The sequence below is a fragment of the Pogona vitticeps genome, chromosome 6, assembly GCF_051106095.1.
Source record: "Pogona vitticeps strain Pit_001003342236 chromosome 6, PviZW2.1, whole genome shotgun sequence".
NCBI lineage: Eukaryota > Metazoa > Chordata > Lepidosauria > Squamata > Agamidae > Pogona > Pogona vitticeps.
In genome coordinates, this window is record NC_135788.1 from 6,058,113 (window position 1) to 6,077,404 (window position 19,292).

Below are 19,292 nucleotides of genomic sequence, written 5' to 3' on the forward strand. Positions count from 1 at the left end.
AGGAGACACTCATTAGGCCCATCAGGAAGAAAGTGAGCTTGGCAGGGGACAACATTGGCAATTAGAGGTCCGTCGCAAATGTTTCTTTGCTCAGCAAAGTGGTAGAGAGGGTCGTGGCTGACCAATGAATGGATGAAACCAATGCCCTGGTGTAGCGTTCCCCTTTATTATGTCAATGGTTCATGTTCTGTCATGTTAATTGTTCATACAATTGTTCATAACATCTCTCCAACGCTGGCCGCATTGCATTGGCTGCCCATCTGTTTCCGTGTCAACTTCAAAGTTTTAATGCTTACTTATAAGGCCCTAAACGGTTTAGGACCTCGATATTTGGCGGAACGCCTCCTCCCACCAAGGTCTACCCGGATCACCCGCGCGAGTCAGGAGGTGAGGCTGAGGAGCCTGACGCCGAGAGAGTCCCGGAAGGAGAAGACACGTAACCGGGCCTTCTCGGCGGTGGCTCCTCACCTCTGGAACAATCTCCCTCCGGCGATTCGCGCGGCCCCCACCCTGGGCACCTTTAAAACCCAATTAAAAACATGGCTGTTTATTCAGGCCTTCCCTCCAGCCAACGCTTGATTTTTTCTTACTTTTCCTTTTTATTTTTACTGCTGTTCTTGTTTGATTATTATGTATTTGTCTATGTTTTATTATTTGATTTTATATTTGGAAGCCGCCTAGAGTGGTCCGGTGGGCCAGATAGGCGGGGTATAAATAAATAAATAAATAAATAAATAAATAAATAAATAAATAAATAAATAAATAAATACTCATGTTGTGGAGAGGCGGAGCCAAGAGAAATGTGATAAATGACGGAACCTGAGAGAGAGAGAGAGAGAGAGTCAGAGAGTATGAGTAGCATGAGAGAGTGGACAAGGAGATAGAGTGTGGAGTTTGGGGAAATCTGAGAGGTGGTTAGAAGTAGGAGTGTATTATCAAATAGAAGATTGTTGTTAATAATAAATTTACCTAAATACAATATTTATGAATCACTATCAATCTGTAATCAATAAATAAGAACATTTTATTTAAAAGATTTTGAACTGTGGACCTGAATATTCATCTTCCTGAAGTAATGGTGATTTAGTGATCACCTGGTGGCAGCAGTGTAAAGAGGGGATTGTTTGCCTTCGTGTGCTCTGAGTCTTAACAGTCAGGCAAGGGTCATGAGGGTGAACGCCACACCTGGATCCATTCCACTCGGGCTTCAGGCTGCACCCTGGTACGGAAACGACATTGGTTGCCCTGTTTGATGACCTGCTGAGGGAAGATGTCACACACCCCAGTTCCCCTGTTTGTTCTTCTACACAACTCAGGTTCCCTTTCGGGCATGACATTTAATTTTCACTCTTCCGCTGCAGAACGGGCATCACCAGAGTGTCCTTGGAGCACAGTGGAGAGTGAAAAGATACCTTCACCACTCACTTCTCCCAATAATGTGCCCCATTGCCCAGTTGCTCAAGAAGAGGGGTGAGACACTGCAGCTCACCCTCTTAGTGTACATCTGAGAGGAGTCTGGGAAGTCCAATGCCCTTCCAAAGGTGTCCCCACCTTCCCGGGATCGCATAGAAGAATACGAGATATACAGTCTCCCTTTCAAGGATTAGCCCTTTGACGGCAGGAAGAATTGCCCACATGTTGGCATGACCCAGTAGAAACCCAGGCAAGTGGGGTGGCTTGGGAAGAGATGAGGATGGAAGATCTTGGGAGGGATCGCAGAGCAGGAATGGAGGCAAGACCCTAAAGTGCAAGACTCAGAACACCCTTTAATGGAGGCTCATCTGCCAGAGAGGTTGACTGAAAATGCATGTTATCCACGCGGAAGAACATACAAAGCTTCAGAATTTTCTTTTGCCATGCACTGAGCAGGAAGTTGGACTCGATAGCCTTATAGGTCCCTTCCAGTTCAATGATTCTGATTCTATGCCTCACCTCTCTTGCCTGCACATGTGCTCCCCATATGCTTCGTATGTGCACTCAGCATGCAGCCTCAAGCAAAGTGAGGCAAAAAACTAACATGAACCCTATACATGAAAATATTTCAAGAAGCCTTCACAAGAGACATTTGGCCACCTGATCTGCAGGGCAATACACAGGGGAGAGTAAAGAGAAACATCAGGACCCACAGGCAAATGCTAGCCTGCCTTGCTTGGTTATGGGGAAGAACACTATCCTATCACTGGTGTTGATATCAGACTTTCTTGCCAGTCCAATAGCATCTTTTAGTTTTAGGCAAAACGTCTTGGATTAGCCTTGCAGGTGTCTAATAAAGAGGAATAGTGATTATGAATGAGCCTGAACCTTTGTTTCAGCTCACTCACTGGGAAAAGAGCCTCAAATACACTCCTGGTGTGGCAGAGCGGTGAGCTTCCCATAACAATGATCCAATAATTATTGTTTATCATGTGATCTCAATACTGGTTTACTGGAATAGTTGTACAGTATTTTTATTTTCCAAGCACTGCGAAGAGGATCTTGATATGCAAAATAGTACAGCCATGTTCTGAATAGACACCATACTGTAGTTTGGCAGAGGTGCTGAAACTTCCATATGTTGTATATAGCTTCCCATTTACGTACTAGGTACTTATTAGGCCATTTAAATAAAAGACCAAAGAGTGCTCTGGGCAGCGAGCTCTTTAATGTGTACAGTACTTCTTTTAAAAGCCATTCACATCCTGTTATCCTTTTAAATCTGTTACAAGTTTGCAAGATTTTAAAGTGGAGTTTCTTGTATCTTTCTGTAGCAGACTGGAAACAAACAGGAACCTAATTTTTATTTTGAGATAGAGAACAGTTAAGTATATTTTCAGTTAGAATGTAGGCCGGATCCAGAGGATACTTTCAACATGTTTGGAAAATTGTTGACTTTTTTTTTGCTCCAGATGTGTAGCAAACAGTTGTCAGCTGTGCAAGGGAAAGATAACAGCTGGATCTAAGATACCATCCACTTCACCTTGGCATTTTTAAAGCCAAACTTTCTCATGGGAAGATATCATAATACATACTGAAGTCAGATCAGGAAACAAAACTATCATTTATTGAAACAATCATTTGCAATAGTACAAGCTCAAGAACTGTAAAAGTTTTCCCCTTAGACAATTTTCTTTTCCCCTTCCAGGTTTTATGCTGCAGAAAAACAATTAGGCATTTGAGCTCTCTGCCTCTCACTTTGGGGTAAAAAGAATGGATCTTTAATATTTCATAAGGAGAAAAAGTCTATGGAGATTTAAATTTACTTTCTGTTGCATTTTCTTTGATGTTTGAAAACAACAAAGTTTATGTTATTAAAATTGTGCCATGCTCTGTTAGTAATCTGTTAACACATGTAATTATGTTTTTTTGTGCGCTATTTTTTATTTTTATTAAACAGTGTACAACCATTCTATGCATGTCTTAACAAAATAATCCCAATTCAGTTAAAAAGGATTATTACCAGGTATGTATATAGTATAACAAACGTTTTGATGTACAGAATCTGATGGAGCTTTTACTGTTATAGCATGAGTCTCATTTCCAACTGCTAATTACTGTTAGTGAATTAACTACTCACTACTACCCTGTTTCCTTGAAAATAAGACTTAACCTGAAAGCAAGCCCTAGTATCATTTTTCAGGATGCTTCTCATATAAGCCCTACCACAAAAATAAGCCCCAGTTAAGTGAAACCTTGCCCTTCACCATTGTGCAGCAACCAGAAGAAGATGACATGACTGCATTTGAATTAGTGTAGATTGTTGTACATGAAAAAAAAATCCCCTGAAAATAAGCCCTACTTCGTTTTTTGGAGCAAAAATTAATATAAGGCCCTGTCTTATTTTTGGGAAAACACGGTAATTATTTTAGAGGTTATAAGCAGAGACACCCAACAGGATAAAGTTGGGAAGTTGGCAGTCCAACTGAGATTATCCAGCAAGGAAAATGAGTTGGGTGATTTGCTATCCATTAAAAAAAGCATTTATCTTGTACTAACAGTATAATTTAATCTATGCATTACAAGCAGTGGTCACGCAACCCATTATACATGGAGTGGAAGGAAAGGCTGTATAAACTCTTTCATGTGTCCCCTGCTATACATTAAGACTTAGAGGCCCAAATAGTAACAAACGGTGGTTATGCAGTATTTTTAAAATTTTTGCTTGTGCTACCTTTAGTGTTTCACTTAATTAGCAGTATATGTACATCTAATCTGTATGCAATGAAGGAGTATTTTTAAATGGAGGAAAAACATTCAGCTAATATCAAAGTAGTTGGAACGGCACTGGAAATAAATATTACATCATAGCCAGTGCTGGCTCACTGAGTACATGTTTGCAAGGCAGAATATTTTCTAATTGCCCATTTCCCTTGTTTCTGAAAAGCAAAACCTTTTTATGTAATTAGCTTTACAACATTTTCACAGTGGTGAAATAACCCTGTTTAGAAGTTGATAATGTAGAATTATCACCATCTCCATTTACGTCTTCATATTACATATTTTGCTTCCTGTAATAGCTCCAGAAATCTCATTTATTTATTTCAAGCTGAAATCATAGTCATCCTTCTTTACCCACTCATTCCACAACAACCCTGCATAAAATACTCTTTCTACTATAAGGGAGAGCAAGCAAAAGGTGATTATTAAACTCCTTGCTGTTTTGGAAGACCCTGTGAACCTGGATGCAATTACAGTACACAGTAAAATGTGAGTTATGGGGGCAAACTGTGCCTGCAATGTAGGGAAATTCAGTGAAACAGTAAGGGAAATGTATTTGGTTTATGATTAATTTGTTTTAAAGCCTGGATAAGTTTCCTTTGAATATGTAAAATTGTAATCTGAATTTCAATCTGCTTTGTTTCGATTATAAATATTATATACATTGTTATTGTATTTCAGTTTTGTATGCCCAATATGGCTGACTTATGGCCGTAATAATAGTAATGTTTAAATATGTACAGTTGTTTATATCTTTTTAGGAATGTTGCATAAGCATATGCATAAGTCCTTCAGTTCATGCATACATTTCAAATGTAGTATGCTTAAAGCTTAAAAGCAGGAGGGGAAGAGCTTGTGGAATACTTGATCAATTCTACTGATTGTGTTGGTTTCACTGTTTCTCTGCTAGGATATAGGGTTTTACAAAAATGTACACATGGAATACAGTTTTAACAGTATGGTAGGGACTCCTGTCTTCTTCTTGTTTTTAAACTACCATATATTAGCAGATTCTTGTTCTGGAATCTTATCTGTAAATAAGTAATGTTTTCCTCTACAGTTTGTATACATCTTGATTTGGTTTCTTCTTCTGGGTGGAGATGCTCAGTGTCATCCACGCAGACCTCTGTTTTTCCAGTGGGACTTTCCGTTCTTCTTCTCCTCTGACCCATAAAACAGCAACCTAAAATTGCTCCAGAACGTCCTCTAGACTAGAGCCGATTTTAATGATAGGCACAGGGAACGTGGTGGTATCTAACAGCATAACAGAGGAGAAGGGAAATCCATTTCTACCAGTGGTTCATATTCCTTGGTGGACAGTACTGGGATTTAATTCTCCAAATTTCCTGTTCCTCTGTGTGATTTAGTATTAATACTGAATCCTGTTATCAGAGCTTGACTTCTGTGCCACCTTTTCCAAGTCCTCACAGAACGTTTCATTCTTAATTACCGTATTTTTCGCTCCATAAGACGCACCTCTCCATAAGACACACCAAATTTGTAGGCAAAGAAAACAGGAACAAATATTCTGGGAATTTTGCTCCATAAGACGCATACACTTTTTCCCCAATGTTTTTTTGGAAAAAAAGTGTGTCTTATGGTGCGAAAAATACGGTATTCCTCTGTCTTCCTTTGTACCATCAGTCTCAGTTTCTTGTTGGAGAGCATGGACGGTATATAAAGCAGTTTTCTTTTAATTGTTGTTTGTTTGTGCAGATGCTATTAGGAGGAATGAATACAATAACAAGCTGAAGCCATCTCTAACCAAGCAGGATCATACATGAGGTCTGATAGCATTATTGCGTAGGGATCTGTGGCTTCAGTATGTTCTTATATTAATTCCTCTTAAATTCTGCATTGCAAGTACATTAATTTGATTATATCTTTGAGTTTCCAAGCTATCTCGAGCAGAAGAGTAAGGGACAAAAGACATTATAAGGAAGAAATCAAAGTAAATATTTAGCATTACTTACCATTTAATGTAGTGAGCTGGCCATTTCAGATTGAAAGCTGGCATAGCAATGTACAAGTTTTTTTTTTGTAGTCGCTTCAGCTTGCTGTTTTGAGTATTTAATCTAAATCTGTGTTTTCTGAAATGTAATCGTATTGTTTAACTTGAAAATTAGATTTGGAATCTAGTAAAACTGTCCCCTTGCATGTGTAATATGATCCAAATTCTGTGTCAAATTACATGGGACAGCAGAAGTCACTTTTAGAAATGCAATGTTTCATGAAATTAATAAGCACCGTAGTACCGTAGAAATTAAGATGAACAACTGGCAGTCTAGTTAGGTGACTATTCCTAGTTTATTTAAAGGACATTTATTTATGTGCACAGCTCTTTAGGCATGTGGCTTTTATTGCTAAAAGCCGATAAAGAAATGCTTTAAAGGTAAGCAGGGCAAACACATGCTAGCTTACCACTGCATTTGCTTTGACACTTAAACAGTAGAGGCAATTTAGAATTCATGTAGTTCCTTTAACATGTTATAAATCTGTGATTTGAAAACAGCATTTTGCAGAATCATTGGGTTTTTCAAGAAGAATTGAAAGGGCAGGGAAGTTTCTTTGGCAGTTTGCATAACACTATTGATGTTCTGAGCCTCAGTCGTGTTATGCAAACTGCAGTTGCATTCTCAGTTGACAAATTCTTTTTAAAACCAGTCTTGTCTTGCAGACTGGTTTTAAAAGAATTTGCCTTTAGTTCTGTTTCAAAGCTGTATGCTAGCCAGCCAGCTCTTTATAATATGCTGACTGGATAGCTCAGTGTGGCCGAGGTATTTGACTAGACAGCCAGAGACTGGTAGCTTAAGTCCCTACTGTGCCTCCTAGGAGGATAGTGAGAGTATGAAGTCTTGGGCAAAGCTGCACATATCGAAGGTACACTCAGATGAACAGAATGGTAAGCCACTTCTGTGTATTTTTTATTTAAAAAGCCCAGGAAAGAGTTGCCATAAGTCCAAACTGATATGCTATATTACAACCTTTTGATAATTGTTTTTACTGAAAAGCAGTATATAAGTATTGTAAACAAATAATATGCACATCTCTGTTATCTTGTAGGAGTCACTAAATGCTGCTTGTCATAGGAAGAACCTTGCTGATGCCATGGCATCAACAGACTCTCCTTTATTGTTGATCTTTATGAGTGGTAATCAGAATATTTGTTTGGTGTTTTATTTCTCTCCCCATCTAAAATAGCTGTGCCAAAAGATGCCAAATTTTTCTTTTTCGACGGCTAATAATTTCCTCCGTTTCACTCCTGAATCCTTGGATGAAATAAGAAAGAGAATTGCTGAGAAGAAAGCAAAGCGTGCTAAAGCCTTCAAAGATGATGATCGTGGACAACAAGAAGAAAACATCAAGCCGCAACTGGATCTGAAGGTTTTCAAAAAGCTACCACATATTTATGGGAAACCGCCTCCCTGGCTCTTTGGAGAACCACTGGAAGATCTTGATCCCTATTACAAGGACCATGAGGTAATGACACTTTAAAAGTATATAAATAAACTTTAAGTTTTGTTTTGACAAAATTGTTTTCCTGAAAGAAAGAAAGAAAGAAAGAAAGAAAGAAAGAAAGAAAGAAAGAAAGAAAGAAAGAAAGAAAGAAAGAAAGAAAGAAAGAAAACATGGCAGAATCATTTTTTGGCAGCTACACTAGAATTCAGAAATGTTCCAGCTCTCATACAATCCATTTCAGAATAGAGCTGTAAACATAAATTGAGAAGTATGTAAATTGATGAGTGTGGTACAATCATCAAGCACAGACTTGAATTCGGCAATGTTGTTGTTAAGGGTTGTTTTACTAGAGAAATTGATGTTTACAGTAAGCCACAGAGAAACAAACAGTAAATCGTGGAAGAGAAATACTCCCTTATCCATTCATCTATGTTACACTCTTAAAAAAAAAAAAACAGACTTCTGGAAGTCCCAGCTCCTTGGTGAACTTAAGCCATTTATTTCTTTATTTAAACTATGTTTACCCCAACTTTCTCCTTAAAAGGACCCAAAGCGACTTCATTTATTGTACTTCATTGACTGGTGGTATCTGAGTTACGAATTGTAATTTATCCTGTCAAGAATAAGGTGGCCCAACAGTTACACAATGACAATCTTTTGTCCACCTAGTTGTGTTACGCAGTTCTTTTAAGATAGAAGACTTCCACGTGGGAATCCCAAGCACACAGCATCACAATTTTTTAAATTAACAGAAATCAGATTGAATTTCCTGTGCATCGACCTAAAGCAAACAACAATTGGGTTTATCTTTGGAAAATGTGCACAGGAAAAGGGTGAAAATCTGTGCTGCAGATATGTAGTCTGGAGTTTCATAGTCGGTTTCTGTTGTTGAGCATGGGGAACATAACACGGACAATCCAGTCATCTTAGATGGTCTACTTTTGGAGTCCTTGATTTATATGTTTGTAGAATGACAGGGATCTTGTTATTATTCCTCACATACAGAGTGGGTAGAGCCTCTATCGCTCTTGATATCCTTGGTCCAGAAGGTTTTTGAAATCCCAAATCAGTACTTTTGAACATGCAATAGCTTTACATTTGTAAACATTATTTAAAAGCATATTAGTTCAGAATATTTTTACTTCAAAATAATTAAAGGTAAACTGTATATAATATTTTTAAAACTATTTGCATATATTTTACAGACTTTCATGGTGCTATCATCCAGGAGAAGAATTTTCCGATTTACAGCCACCAAGGCATTATTTTTGTTTAGTCCTTTCCATCCGCTGAGAAGACTAGCCATCAAAATTCTGATACATACATATCCTTCTAGTAAACTTCCTTCTCCTGTGCTTTATAATAAAATGTGTCCATTGGTATTTGGTATCTATTTCATAGAATGAGCACACAGCAGAGTGTATAATATTTTGTAAGGTGTGCGCCAATAAAAATTTTACGGTCATCAAGTAAAGGGGTACATCTACATATTTCAACTGTAATGGGCTGCTTTGAAGAGGAAACTGATTTTTTTCTTGATTAGATTAACTCATGATCATAGAAGTTAACTTTATCACCCACTTTGTAAAGTTGGCTGGACTCATATGTTAGATGTGCTTAAAGTCCTGTGTTTTCTGCTTATTTTGGCCTATTAAAGTCAGAACATACACTACAGGTGCTCAACCATTAAGACTGAAATCATGTTTGTGATTGATTCAGACAGTCAGTTGTGCCTCTAAAATCACACTTGTAAATCAATAATGTGTTTTTGTCGAGGACCAATCATAAAAAAAGGCAAGCTAATTTTCAAACTCTAGGCCGGGCTGAGAAAACTTTCTGCTGTGGCCAAGATACAAAATCTGTGCCTTCATCTTCTAATGACTGGGTCATATGTGTACAGTTTGACCCAAAGTTACATGGACTAAATTTATGGATTTTATGACTGACTAGAAGATTCTGGGAGCTACAATCCAAAACAGTAACATTTCCAACCTCTAGACATTATGTCACTAGTAAATAAAGACTGTTGGAAACCAATTAGTTGCTTTGTAAGTCTTACTAGCACTTAGAGCTCATCATGACAATTATGCATTTGCACTGAAACTAGAAACAGTTACATTGAAGTTATGAGAATTCATAATTTTTAGAAATTCTTCCTTAAAAGTGCCATTATAAAAAGCAGCACTCACCTTTTTTTTGGTAGTTATTAACATACGACATATATCGAGCATGTCCTTCTGTGTTGTCAGAGCAATGCTGTTTTTCTTAACTTGTGATTTACATTCTTCATTATATTTATCACATCTGTTGTTCTCACTAACTGTGTGTTTATGACTTTCACAATTTCATCAGATACCTTCAGTGAGTAAGTATTACTGCACTTTAATCTATTTCCCTCAAGCCACAATTAACTGACCTGCGGGACTATGTCAGGTAGCCCTGTGAAACTGAGATAGCCAGAAGTAAAAGACAGCCCATGTAGTGTAATGTGAGTGATAATGATACAAAGGTGAGTTTTGAGTAGCCCAGTGGCTTCTGGTATTCTTTCATCAGAGATAGGAAAAGAGGTGGATTGTTGGAAATCTGAACCTATATTATCCCCCGCCCTTTTCTTTAATTAAAGAACACTTAAAAGTATGATTGGGCCATGGCAGTGGGAAAGAGGGTATTTAACCTTCCCACAAGAAGTCTTTTCTAGATTTAAATACCTCCCATGAAGCTGATATCTGCATTACTAGGGATTCTCCTTCCCCCCCCCCCCCAACATTGAAGCACATTATTGTTTGGGGAGAGATGATGGTGTTAGATAATAGTTAAAGATCTAAACATCTCTCGAGGGATCGTAGTCACTCAACTTTACACATAAGCACCAGCCAAACATCTGCTTAAAAAACAAACAGTACTGTATAAGACAACCCTTATCATGTGTCTCCTGCAGCTCGACGAGTTTTGTCTTAACATTTTTAAAGATAATATAACAACTGTTGTTCATATATCCAGTCTCATTATTGTCTCTAACCAAACAGATCTTGGAGTTCCGGGGGTATTTAAAATCTGCACACCTTTTTTTAAAAAACAAGAAATAACGATGAGGCAAAAAAAACCCTAAGATCATGGCCACTGGTCCCAGCACCTCCTGGCAAATAGAAGGGGAAGATATGGAGGCAGTGACAGGTTTTACTTTCTTGGGCTCCATGATCACTGCAGATGGTGACAGCAGCTATGAAATTAAAAGACGCCTGCTTCTTGGGAGGAAAGCGATGACAAACCTAGACAGCATCTTAAAAAGCAGAGACATCACCTTGCCGACAAAGGTCCGCATAGTCAAAGCTATGGTTTTCCCTGTAGTGATGTATGGAAGTGAGAGCTGGACCATAAAGAAAGCTGACCGCCGAAGAATGGATGCTTTTGAATTGTGGTGCTGGAGGAGACTCTTGAGAGTCCCCTGGACTGCCAAGAGAACAAACCTACCCATTCTGAAGGAAATCAACCCTGAGTGCTCACTGGAAGGACGGATCCTGAAGCTGAGGCTCCAATACTTTGGCCATCTCATGAGAAGAAAAGACTCCCTGGAAAAGACCCTGATGTTGGTAAAGTGTGAAGGCAGGAAGAGAAGGGGACAACAGAGGACAAGATGGCTGGGCAGGGCCATCAAAGCGACCAACATGACTTTGACTCAACTCTGGGAGGCAGTGGAAGACAGGAGGGCCTGGCGTGCTCTGGTCCATGGGGTCACGAAGAGTCAGACACGACTTAAGGACAAAACAACAACAATGTAGTTATAACAAGGTTTTTTTTAAAAAAAATACTAGAATTGACCACCAGTAATTCCTGTTTCATCTAAAGGTGCTGCTGCATCCCCAGCAGGATCCTTGGGCTGGCAGAATGGCTCCTGCTGAATACCCTTGTCCTAAAACCCAGACCAAAGGCTGTGTTTTCTTGACTGGATCATGAATTGTGCATGCGTGGGCTAGCAGCTGGATCAGGGTTGAAAATAAACTGAAATTTAATAATAAGACCAAATGCCATCTAGCATTTCCTGCAATTCTGTCACAGCGCTTCCCTTTTTTCCCTCTTGGCTTTCCTTTGATGGATAGAAAAAGGATTTGAAGTGAGCTGAATATTATCGAAGGAGAGCATATTATCGAATGCATCTACATTTTCAATTAATCTGCTCTCCTTCCTCCTTTGCTTTTCAGGTATATCTTCACAGCTGTGTATTCAGTTGAATTTGTGATAAAAGTCATAGCAAGAGGATTTGTTTTGAATAAATTCACCTATCTTCGAGACTTCTGGAACATCCTGGATTTCTTTGTTTTGATTATGACGTAAGTTTAATTCTGCTCTCTTCATTTGCCAGTCAGAATCTCCAAAAGTGGAAAAGGCAGGTTAGAAATCATTTGCTAGCTTTCGACATCAAGGAGCTTCCAATCGAAGGAAGATGTAATCATGTGGAGGTCCAACTTCTTCGGCTTTTATCTGATAGACGTCTTGCTGCTGTTGAGTGCACTTTCTGTCGTGTCATTTGTGTAAGAAGTCTAATGAGGTGTGGCTTTTCATCTTTTCTAGTACTTATGGGTATGTACTGGTGGAATCCTGACTGCCTTATGAGTAAGCCAGCTGCTGAAGCTCTGTGCAGAGTTGTATTGGGGCACAGTGGAATCACAAAGTGCATTGGGTTGAGGGGCCAGTGAAACAATCTGCAGTTTCTGCCTGATCACCTAATCTGAGTAGAAGTATAAAGTAGGCTGAGAATTAAGCCGCAGCAATGGCAAATTGCTCCAATTTGACTTGCCAGTACAGTATAGTTGTAGCCTTAGGCAGGAATCTTTTCCTCTAGCTGGAGATGCTGAGGTCTAGAAGTGGAACCCCATGCAAGCAAAGTGTGTGATCTATTAATGAGCAGCTTCTCATCCTAAAGAGGATCTGTACATAAGAAACGTTCTTATCCAGAGCCAGGGTGGGGTTCCATCAAGGCCAGTATTATGTTCATTCCCATTGGCGGCAATTAACCCCGGGGTCTTTCCATGCCTTTAATTGGGATTGCATCTGGGACCCCTGGCATGCAAACGACCTCTCCTCTGCCCCTGAATGGTGGCCCATCTGCCCTGCTTTGACAGCCCTGGAACAGGAGGAGTAGCGATTTCCCTGGGTAGGCAGGAACGCAGCTGTATGTGCAAAATGCAAATTACTGCTGATGATTTTATAAAATTATTAGCCTGCCAATTTTGTGCCAAAACCTTTCTGTTGTTTTCAGATACATCGCCTTTTGCCATAAGTTTGGTAGCATTTCGGCTCTCCGAACCTTCAGGATTCTGAGAACTTTAAAAGCTGTTTCTGTGATCCCAGGTGAGATTTCGTTCCCCCCCCCCCCCACAAACACTAAATTTTACATGGCAAATAAAAGAGCAGCAGGAACAACAACAAAATTTATATCTTTTATAATGTTCTATTATATATGTTGGAAGCTGCCCAGAGTAGTCAATTGACTAGATGGGCTGGGTATAAATAAATAAATAAATAAACAAACAAACAAACAAACAAACAAACAAACAAACAAACAAACAAACAAACAAACAAACAAGTGACAAACTGAATGATCCTGGAAGGTTGCATTGCAGTATATTGAGTGAGGTCATAGGTCCATCTTGCCCCATACTACCACCTTTGACTGAGAGCAACTCTCCAACTTTTAAAGCAGGATTCTTTCCTAGCCCAGACTGGAGATCCTTGATGTTTCCTGGAGGTTTACCATCTAATGCTAAGTAACTTCTGAGATCAGATGAGATAATATATGTTCAGGGCAATCCTATCTATATACCTATTACTCAGGGTGGGAGGTATATTGCTATGAAGTTGCAACGGCTGCTATTTATCAAACATCAGCCCTTCCCCAACCTGGTGCCCTTCAGATTTCTTTGCGGTACCTTTCCCTAAACTCCAGGTGAGTTACAGGGGTAGATTCAGGGCTTTGGGAAGGCATATTTTTAAACAGTTCCAGGGGTGGTGGTGTTACATGCTATGCTGTACGTGCTTAGCCCAGGACCAGAGGAGCCAAAATACACAACTCAGAAAAACTCCCACCATGGATCAAGAGTAGAGATGGACACAAACTGCTGGTTTGGCAGTTTGTGCCAGTTTGTTTTTTTCAGTCAAACAGGTGTTTGGCTTTTCCCAGCCCTGCCTCCTCCAGCAGGTGCCCCTGGCTTCTCTACCCTGCCTCCTCAGGGAACTGCCACTGAGTGGTTGCCCACTGGAGGAGATGGGGCTGGGAACCCCCAAACGCCTGTTCGGCTGAAAAACAAAGGGGCATAAACCCCCAGTGTGGCAAGAGTGATGGGCACACCTCCAGTAGGGTCCACCAATCATAGTTGTTGCTGCAACGGCATCCAGGCAGAGAACCAAGCACCTTGTATCAGCAGGGATGACATGCCATGAGCTACTCATCCCTCCATGTGATAACATCAGTGCATCTGGGCCCCACCAATGCCTGTGGAGTGCAACTCCCTGGAATCTTTGCTGGCAGAGACCGCCATCCCTTTAGCCAACACGCTGTGGTTGAGCCTTGATTTTGAGCATAAGTGCGCAACACGAAAAGGGAAAGAAGCCGCCTAGAGTGGTCCGTGCGGACCAGATAGGCGGGGTATAAATCAAATAAATAAATAAATAAATAAATAAAGAAGGGAAAAGCCACACTTGAGAATTCATAACTGAGCCATCCTGGCTGGCTGCAGTTTTTTATCTGTCTTATTTTATCGTGTTCATTTTTCTTTTTCTCCTAGGGCTGAAAGTCATTATCACGTCCCTCTTCCAATCAGTGAAGAAGCTTGCAAACGTGATGCTGCTGACAGTTTTCTCCTTGGCCGTCTTTGCTCTGGTCGGCCTCCAACTCTTCATGGGGAACTTAAGATTTAAATGTGTGCACCAAGATTTTATTGATGTGCCATACAACGACTCATGTATCTTAAATAATCCAGGTGAGTTACATCTCACCCTCCATACATTTTATATAAATTGTATACAACTCCTTGAGGAGCAGGTGGTAACATTTATTTATTTATTTATTTATTTATTTATTTATTTATTTATTTATTTATTTATAGCCCACCCATCTAGTCATATAGACTACTCTAGGCGAGTAACAACATCTCATATAACAAATTACAGTTTAAAATCATAACAATATGTTACAAAAAAAAAAACCCCACAATGATCCAAGATGGGAGAAAACACAAGAAATAAATCAGACAGTGGATGGAGGAAAGGCTTAAACAGCCAGTTTTTCAATTGGTGTTTGAAGATGCCTAGGGAAGGGGCCATACGGATCTCAGGACGGAGGCTATTCCAAAGGCGAGGAGCCACTGCCGAGAAGGCCCGGTTTCTTATTTTTTCTTTCCGGGCCTCCCTCGGTGTTAGGCTCCTCAGTCTCACCTCCTGGCTAGATCGGGTGATAAGGGGAGATCTAGGTGGGAGGAGGCGTTCCGCCAAGTATTGAGGTCCTAAAGCCTTTAGGGCTTTATAAGTAAGCATTAGAACTTTGAAATCAACGCGGAATCGAATGGGCAGCCAATGCAATGCGGCCAGAGCGGGAGTAATATGTTGATGTTTCCTTACCCCACTAAGAAGTCTGGCTGCTGCATTCTGCACCATTTGGAGTTTCCGCATTAATCTCAAAGGTAGCCCCACATAGAGTGCATTGCAGTACTGTAGTCTAATCTCGAGATTACGAGCGCATGGACCAAGGTGGTGAGCGCACCAATGTCAAGAAAGGGACGCAGCCGGACAATCCGCCAAAGATGGAAATAGGTGGTGTGGACCACTGACGCCACCCAAGTTTCCATGGTGAGTGCCGGGTCCAGATGTACTCCCAAGCTGCGAACCTCATTCTCAGCAGTGAGAGTCACACACACACCCCAAATGAGAGGGAGTTTCCCAAACCTCTGACCGTGAGTCCACCCACCCTTGTCCGGGTTCAGCCTCAGCTTGTTTTCCTGCATCCATTGCAGTACAGACCCCAGACGGTGCTGAAGGGACAGAACAGCCTCCTCTGTATCATTCTGATGATACAATATCATTCAGTATCATTCTAATGATATTCTCTTTTTCCCCCCTGCCTCAGTATTTATTTTCCTTCCTTCCTTTTGGCCTAAATCAGTTAAGGAGTGAATGGATTCTCAAACTCACAACATAGCAAAGTATTACTTGTGTGTTGATTATAATCTCACTGAATGAAGGTATTTAAATAATGCCTGTTACTGTCCTCCCAGAAAATGAGACTATGTATGAGAAAATGAATGGCTCTTCTAATCCATTGCTGTGTGGATACTCCTCTGATGCTAAGTAAGTAATTACTACACTTTTACAGTTTACAAAGTAGCTGGGAGAAGGGGCGGACGGGTAACAATTAAGATCAGGACCATATAATGGGTGTGCGAGAGAATATTAAACATTTTCCCTATACCATGATCCTAATTAAAATTAGTCCTATCTAGATTGGGTTATCTCCACCGGGGAATCAAACTCCCAACCTCTGGCTCCACAGCCAAACGTCTAACTCACTGAGTGATCCACCTACTCAATCTAAAACTGGATTTCCCCCCATCAGGGGAATGTCTCCTAGTTTCTCTGTGCTCTTAAATACGGGGGTGGAGGCTGGCTTCTGATTTACAGCTCCACTTAAAAATGGACCCTCGTTGACCTGCTGGGCACAAGAAAAGAATGGTCTTAATTCTAGTTTTTTGTTAGGAAAGGGAACCACTTAATTTTCTCTGCCTTTTCTCCGCTCCTCTCCTGACATAAGTTTAATTTAATGTGGGGATTGTATGTGTTTGGAGGTTAATGCTGTGCCCCTCCACTTTATGTTCATCCAGATATGTCAATAAAACCATCTAACCCCACCATACATCTCTAGTGGCCTCAATAAAGGAGACCAAACTTTGGGTGAAACACTTACAACCTTACATGTTCTTAATGTTCTGACAGTTAGGAGTATAAATTCATAACAATATAAATATCTGGGCTCATTAAATATTTTGATTGTGAGGTAAGCAATTTTTAATTTGAAATCTCTTTGTAACATAATATCTGGCTTCTGGTTAGTAACACTGAATGCGGCGAAAACTATTTCTGTGTAAAACATGGAATTAATCCTGATTATGGATACACAAGCTTTGATCATTTTGGATGGGCCTTCTTGTCTTTATTCCGACTGATGACACAGGATAGCTGGGAACTTCTCTACCGGCAGGTAAAACATTATTTGTTTAGCTGATTTTTGTGTAAATGTATTGTGTTATTCAGCAGTTAACATTTTCTTTCAGTTTTCTTTTCAGTTTTATGCATACAAATAAATTTTATTTTCCCATATATATATGGAAAAATCTAACTGATCTCACCTGGATTTTAAATCTAACTGATTTAATTTGTTTTGTCAGAAGGAAATGTTTATCTTACAGAAAAATCAGTGTGAGCAATCTATTAATATATTAACCACACAATAACTTCATAAACTAAAGCCGGATTCTGCATGTTGTTTTGGATGCTGCCAATATGTTTTTCATTCATTTATGGTATTTTTTCTGTCCTATCATTAAGGTATTATTATTATTATTATTATTATTATTATTATTATTATTATTATTATTATTATTATTATTATTATTATTATTATTATTATTATTATTATTATTATTATTATTATTATTATTATTATTATTATTATTAGTGTTAGTATTAGTAGTAGTAGTAGTAGTAGTAGTAGTAGTAGTAGTAGTAGCAGCAGCAGCAGCAGCAGTAGCAGTAGCTGTATTAGTATTATTAGTATTCAAAAACTCTCAGCACAGTCAAAATTATAAAAACATTGACTGGTATTATAGAACAGATACAAGTTTTAACCAAAAACCTAAGTATCTGTTAAATATCAGTATGTGTGAAATTATTATTATTGTTGTTGTTGTTATTATATTGAGTTGTTTGATTTTTTTAAAAGTCGGACTTCAAGTAATCTAATTGAAATGATTTATTGGCCGCAATCCTCTTGGTATAGTTCTGAATATACAAGGTTGGTGCCATCATCAGCTGCATCCCTTTAATTTTAATTCATTTTTTTCTATTCCAACCCCCCCCCCCCATGTTCTGAGGCTCCCTAGGGATCACTTTCAACTTTAGAAAGCGTTTGGGGTCTTCAGGATGGAAGGAAGCCTCTAATGTATGAAAATCACTGCTGGCAGGACCAGTCCCAATGGTTGGGCTGGCACCAGTAGTTTACAGACATGAAAGGCTCCCCCTCCATAGTTCCAAGCACCCTGAAGGCTTCTTCAGGTCAAAAGGGGTCCCTTGGATCCTGGAGGAGAATAGGACATTTTAAATTAAAGCTAAAAGACATGGGTGATGCCACCAACAGCTTTGTGCCTGCAGAGTGGCACTAGCAGGATTCCAGACACTGACTGAGAAAATTATTGTTATTAAAAAAAATTCCATAAGCATTTAAACTCCACCTCCTTTCTTGCTGCTGATCTGCTCATTACACTTTCTGGAACCAGAAAGTAAAAGCGAAACTCCCAGCTTTGGAAAGTTCCTACTTGCCAGAATCTGCTAGCATCTTGGTGTCAGGCAGATGATTCTGTGTATAGCTGTATCCGAAGCTACATTTTGAAGATGGCTTCTAGGAGGACATTTTTTTAATATGCAGTGGCTGGATTTCAAGCTTCATCCTGACTTCGTTCCATGGCTATCACCAGTTGCTGCAGACAAATGCAAAGGTTATTTGTAAAATGTGCTACAAAGCCTTTGAACTAAGTAATATGGAAATTAAAGCTATGGAGTCTCATGCACAAGGACCATTACACTGGAAAAAAACTGAAAATTAAATCAAGTCAACAGTCCATGTTTAGGTTCAAAGCCAAGTTGATAGAGAGAAGTCCTTTGAAGTTCAAGATGGTGCGTGGCCTATCAGCATTAGATCTTACTATCATTTTATACAAGCCAAATCTTGGAATCACCAGAATAAGGGCTGTTCTTGAAGCTCTACATGCAGCAAATCAGATCAATGTGACAGTAGCAGAAAAATCAAAGCACTACTTTTAACCACATCCGTCCTCAGAGTTCAAGGCTCAAATTCAAGCATATGTTGCAAAACCACATTCTACAGTGGTATTTTGATGTCCAACAAACGTTTCTCAGACCTGTGTGTGGACTGTTGTCAAAATGTGCCGTAACTTGTCTCACGGTAAGACTTCTGTTGAAAGTGGATTTTCAGTTAATAAGTCAATGTTAATTGAGAACTTGGTCGTCTGTTAACGTCAGATTTACGATGCTGCCTTGAACTGTGGAGGACTTGCATCGTTTGTAATTAATATCAATCTGTTGGCAGTTGGTCAGGCATGCTCATGCATGCTATACAGAGCACTTGGAGGCTAAACACCATAAGCCACAAGAAGAAGTTCAGAAGAAAGAAGAAAAGAAGAAACTTGAGAAACAAATTAAACATCTTGAAAATTCTTTTAAAAAAAAGCTTGAGAGGAGAATTGATGAGAAACTAAAAGAGTTACAAAATAAAAAGAGAAAACTGTAGAAGTGGCAGTTTTATATCTTAAATCTTTATTCTTTAAAAACAGATTTTTGTTGTTGTTTAGTCATTA

At 39.4% G+C, this 19,292-nt stretch overlaps 1 protein-coding gene and 1 long non-coding RNA gene across 2 annotated transcripts in view; both read left to right on the forward strand.

Annotated features, from left to right (window-relative positions):
• Nucleotides 1–5,841: 5,841 nt before the first annotated feature.
• LOC144583709 (uncharacterized) lies at nucleotides 5,842–10,369 on the forward strand. Its single transcript, XR_013537630.1, has 2 exons — nucleotides 5,842–7,674; nucleotides 8,859–10,369. It is a non-coding gene; the product is annotated as an uncharacterized LOC144583709 (long non-coding RNA).
• Nucleotides 10,370–12,909: 2,540 nt separating this feature from the next.
• The window catches only part of LOC110071940 (sodium channel protein type 5 subunit alpha), a 37,234-nt gene continuing 30,851 nt past the window's right edge, over nucleotides 12,910–19,292 (forward strand). Inside the window, exons 1-3 of the mRNA XM_078378166.1 lie at nucleotides 12,910–13,002; nucleotides 14,436–15,993; nucleotides 16,753–16,900. Of these exons, the coding sequence (XP_078234292.1) occupies nucleotides 15,899–15,993; nucleotides 16,753–16,900 (243 nt within the window). The 5' untranslated portion in view covers nucleotides 12,910–13,002; nucleotides 14,436–15,898. The remainder of the gene's footprint in view (nucleotides 13,003–14,435; nucleotides 15,994–16,752; nucleotides 16,901–19,292) is intronic.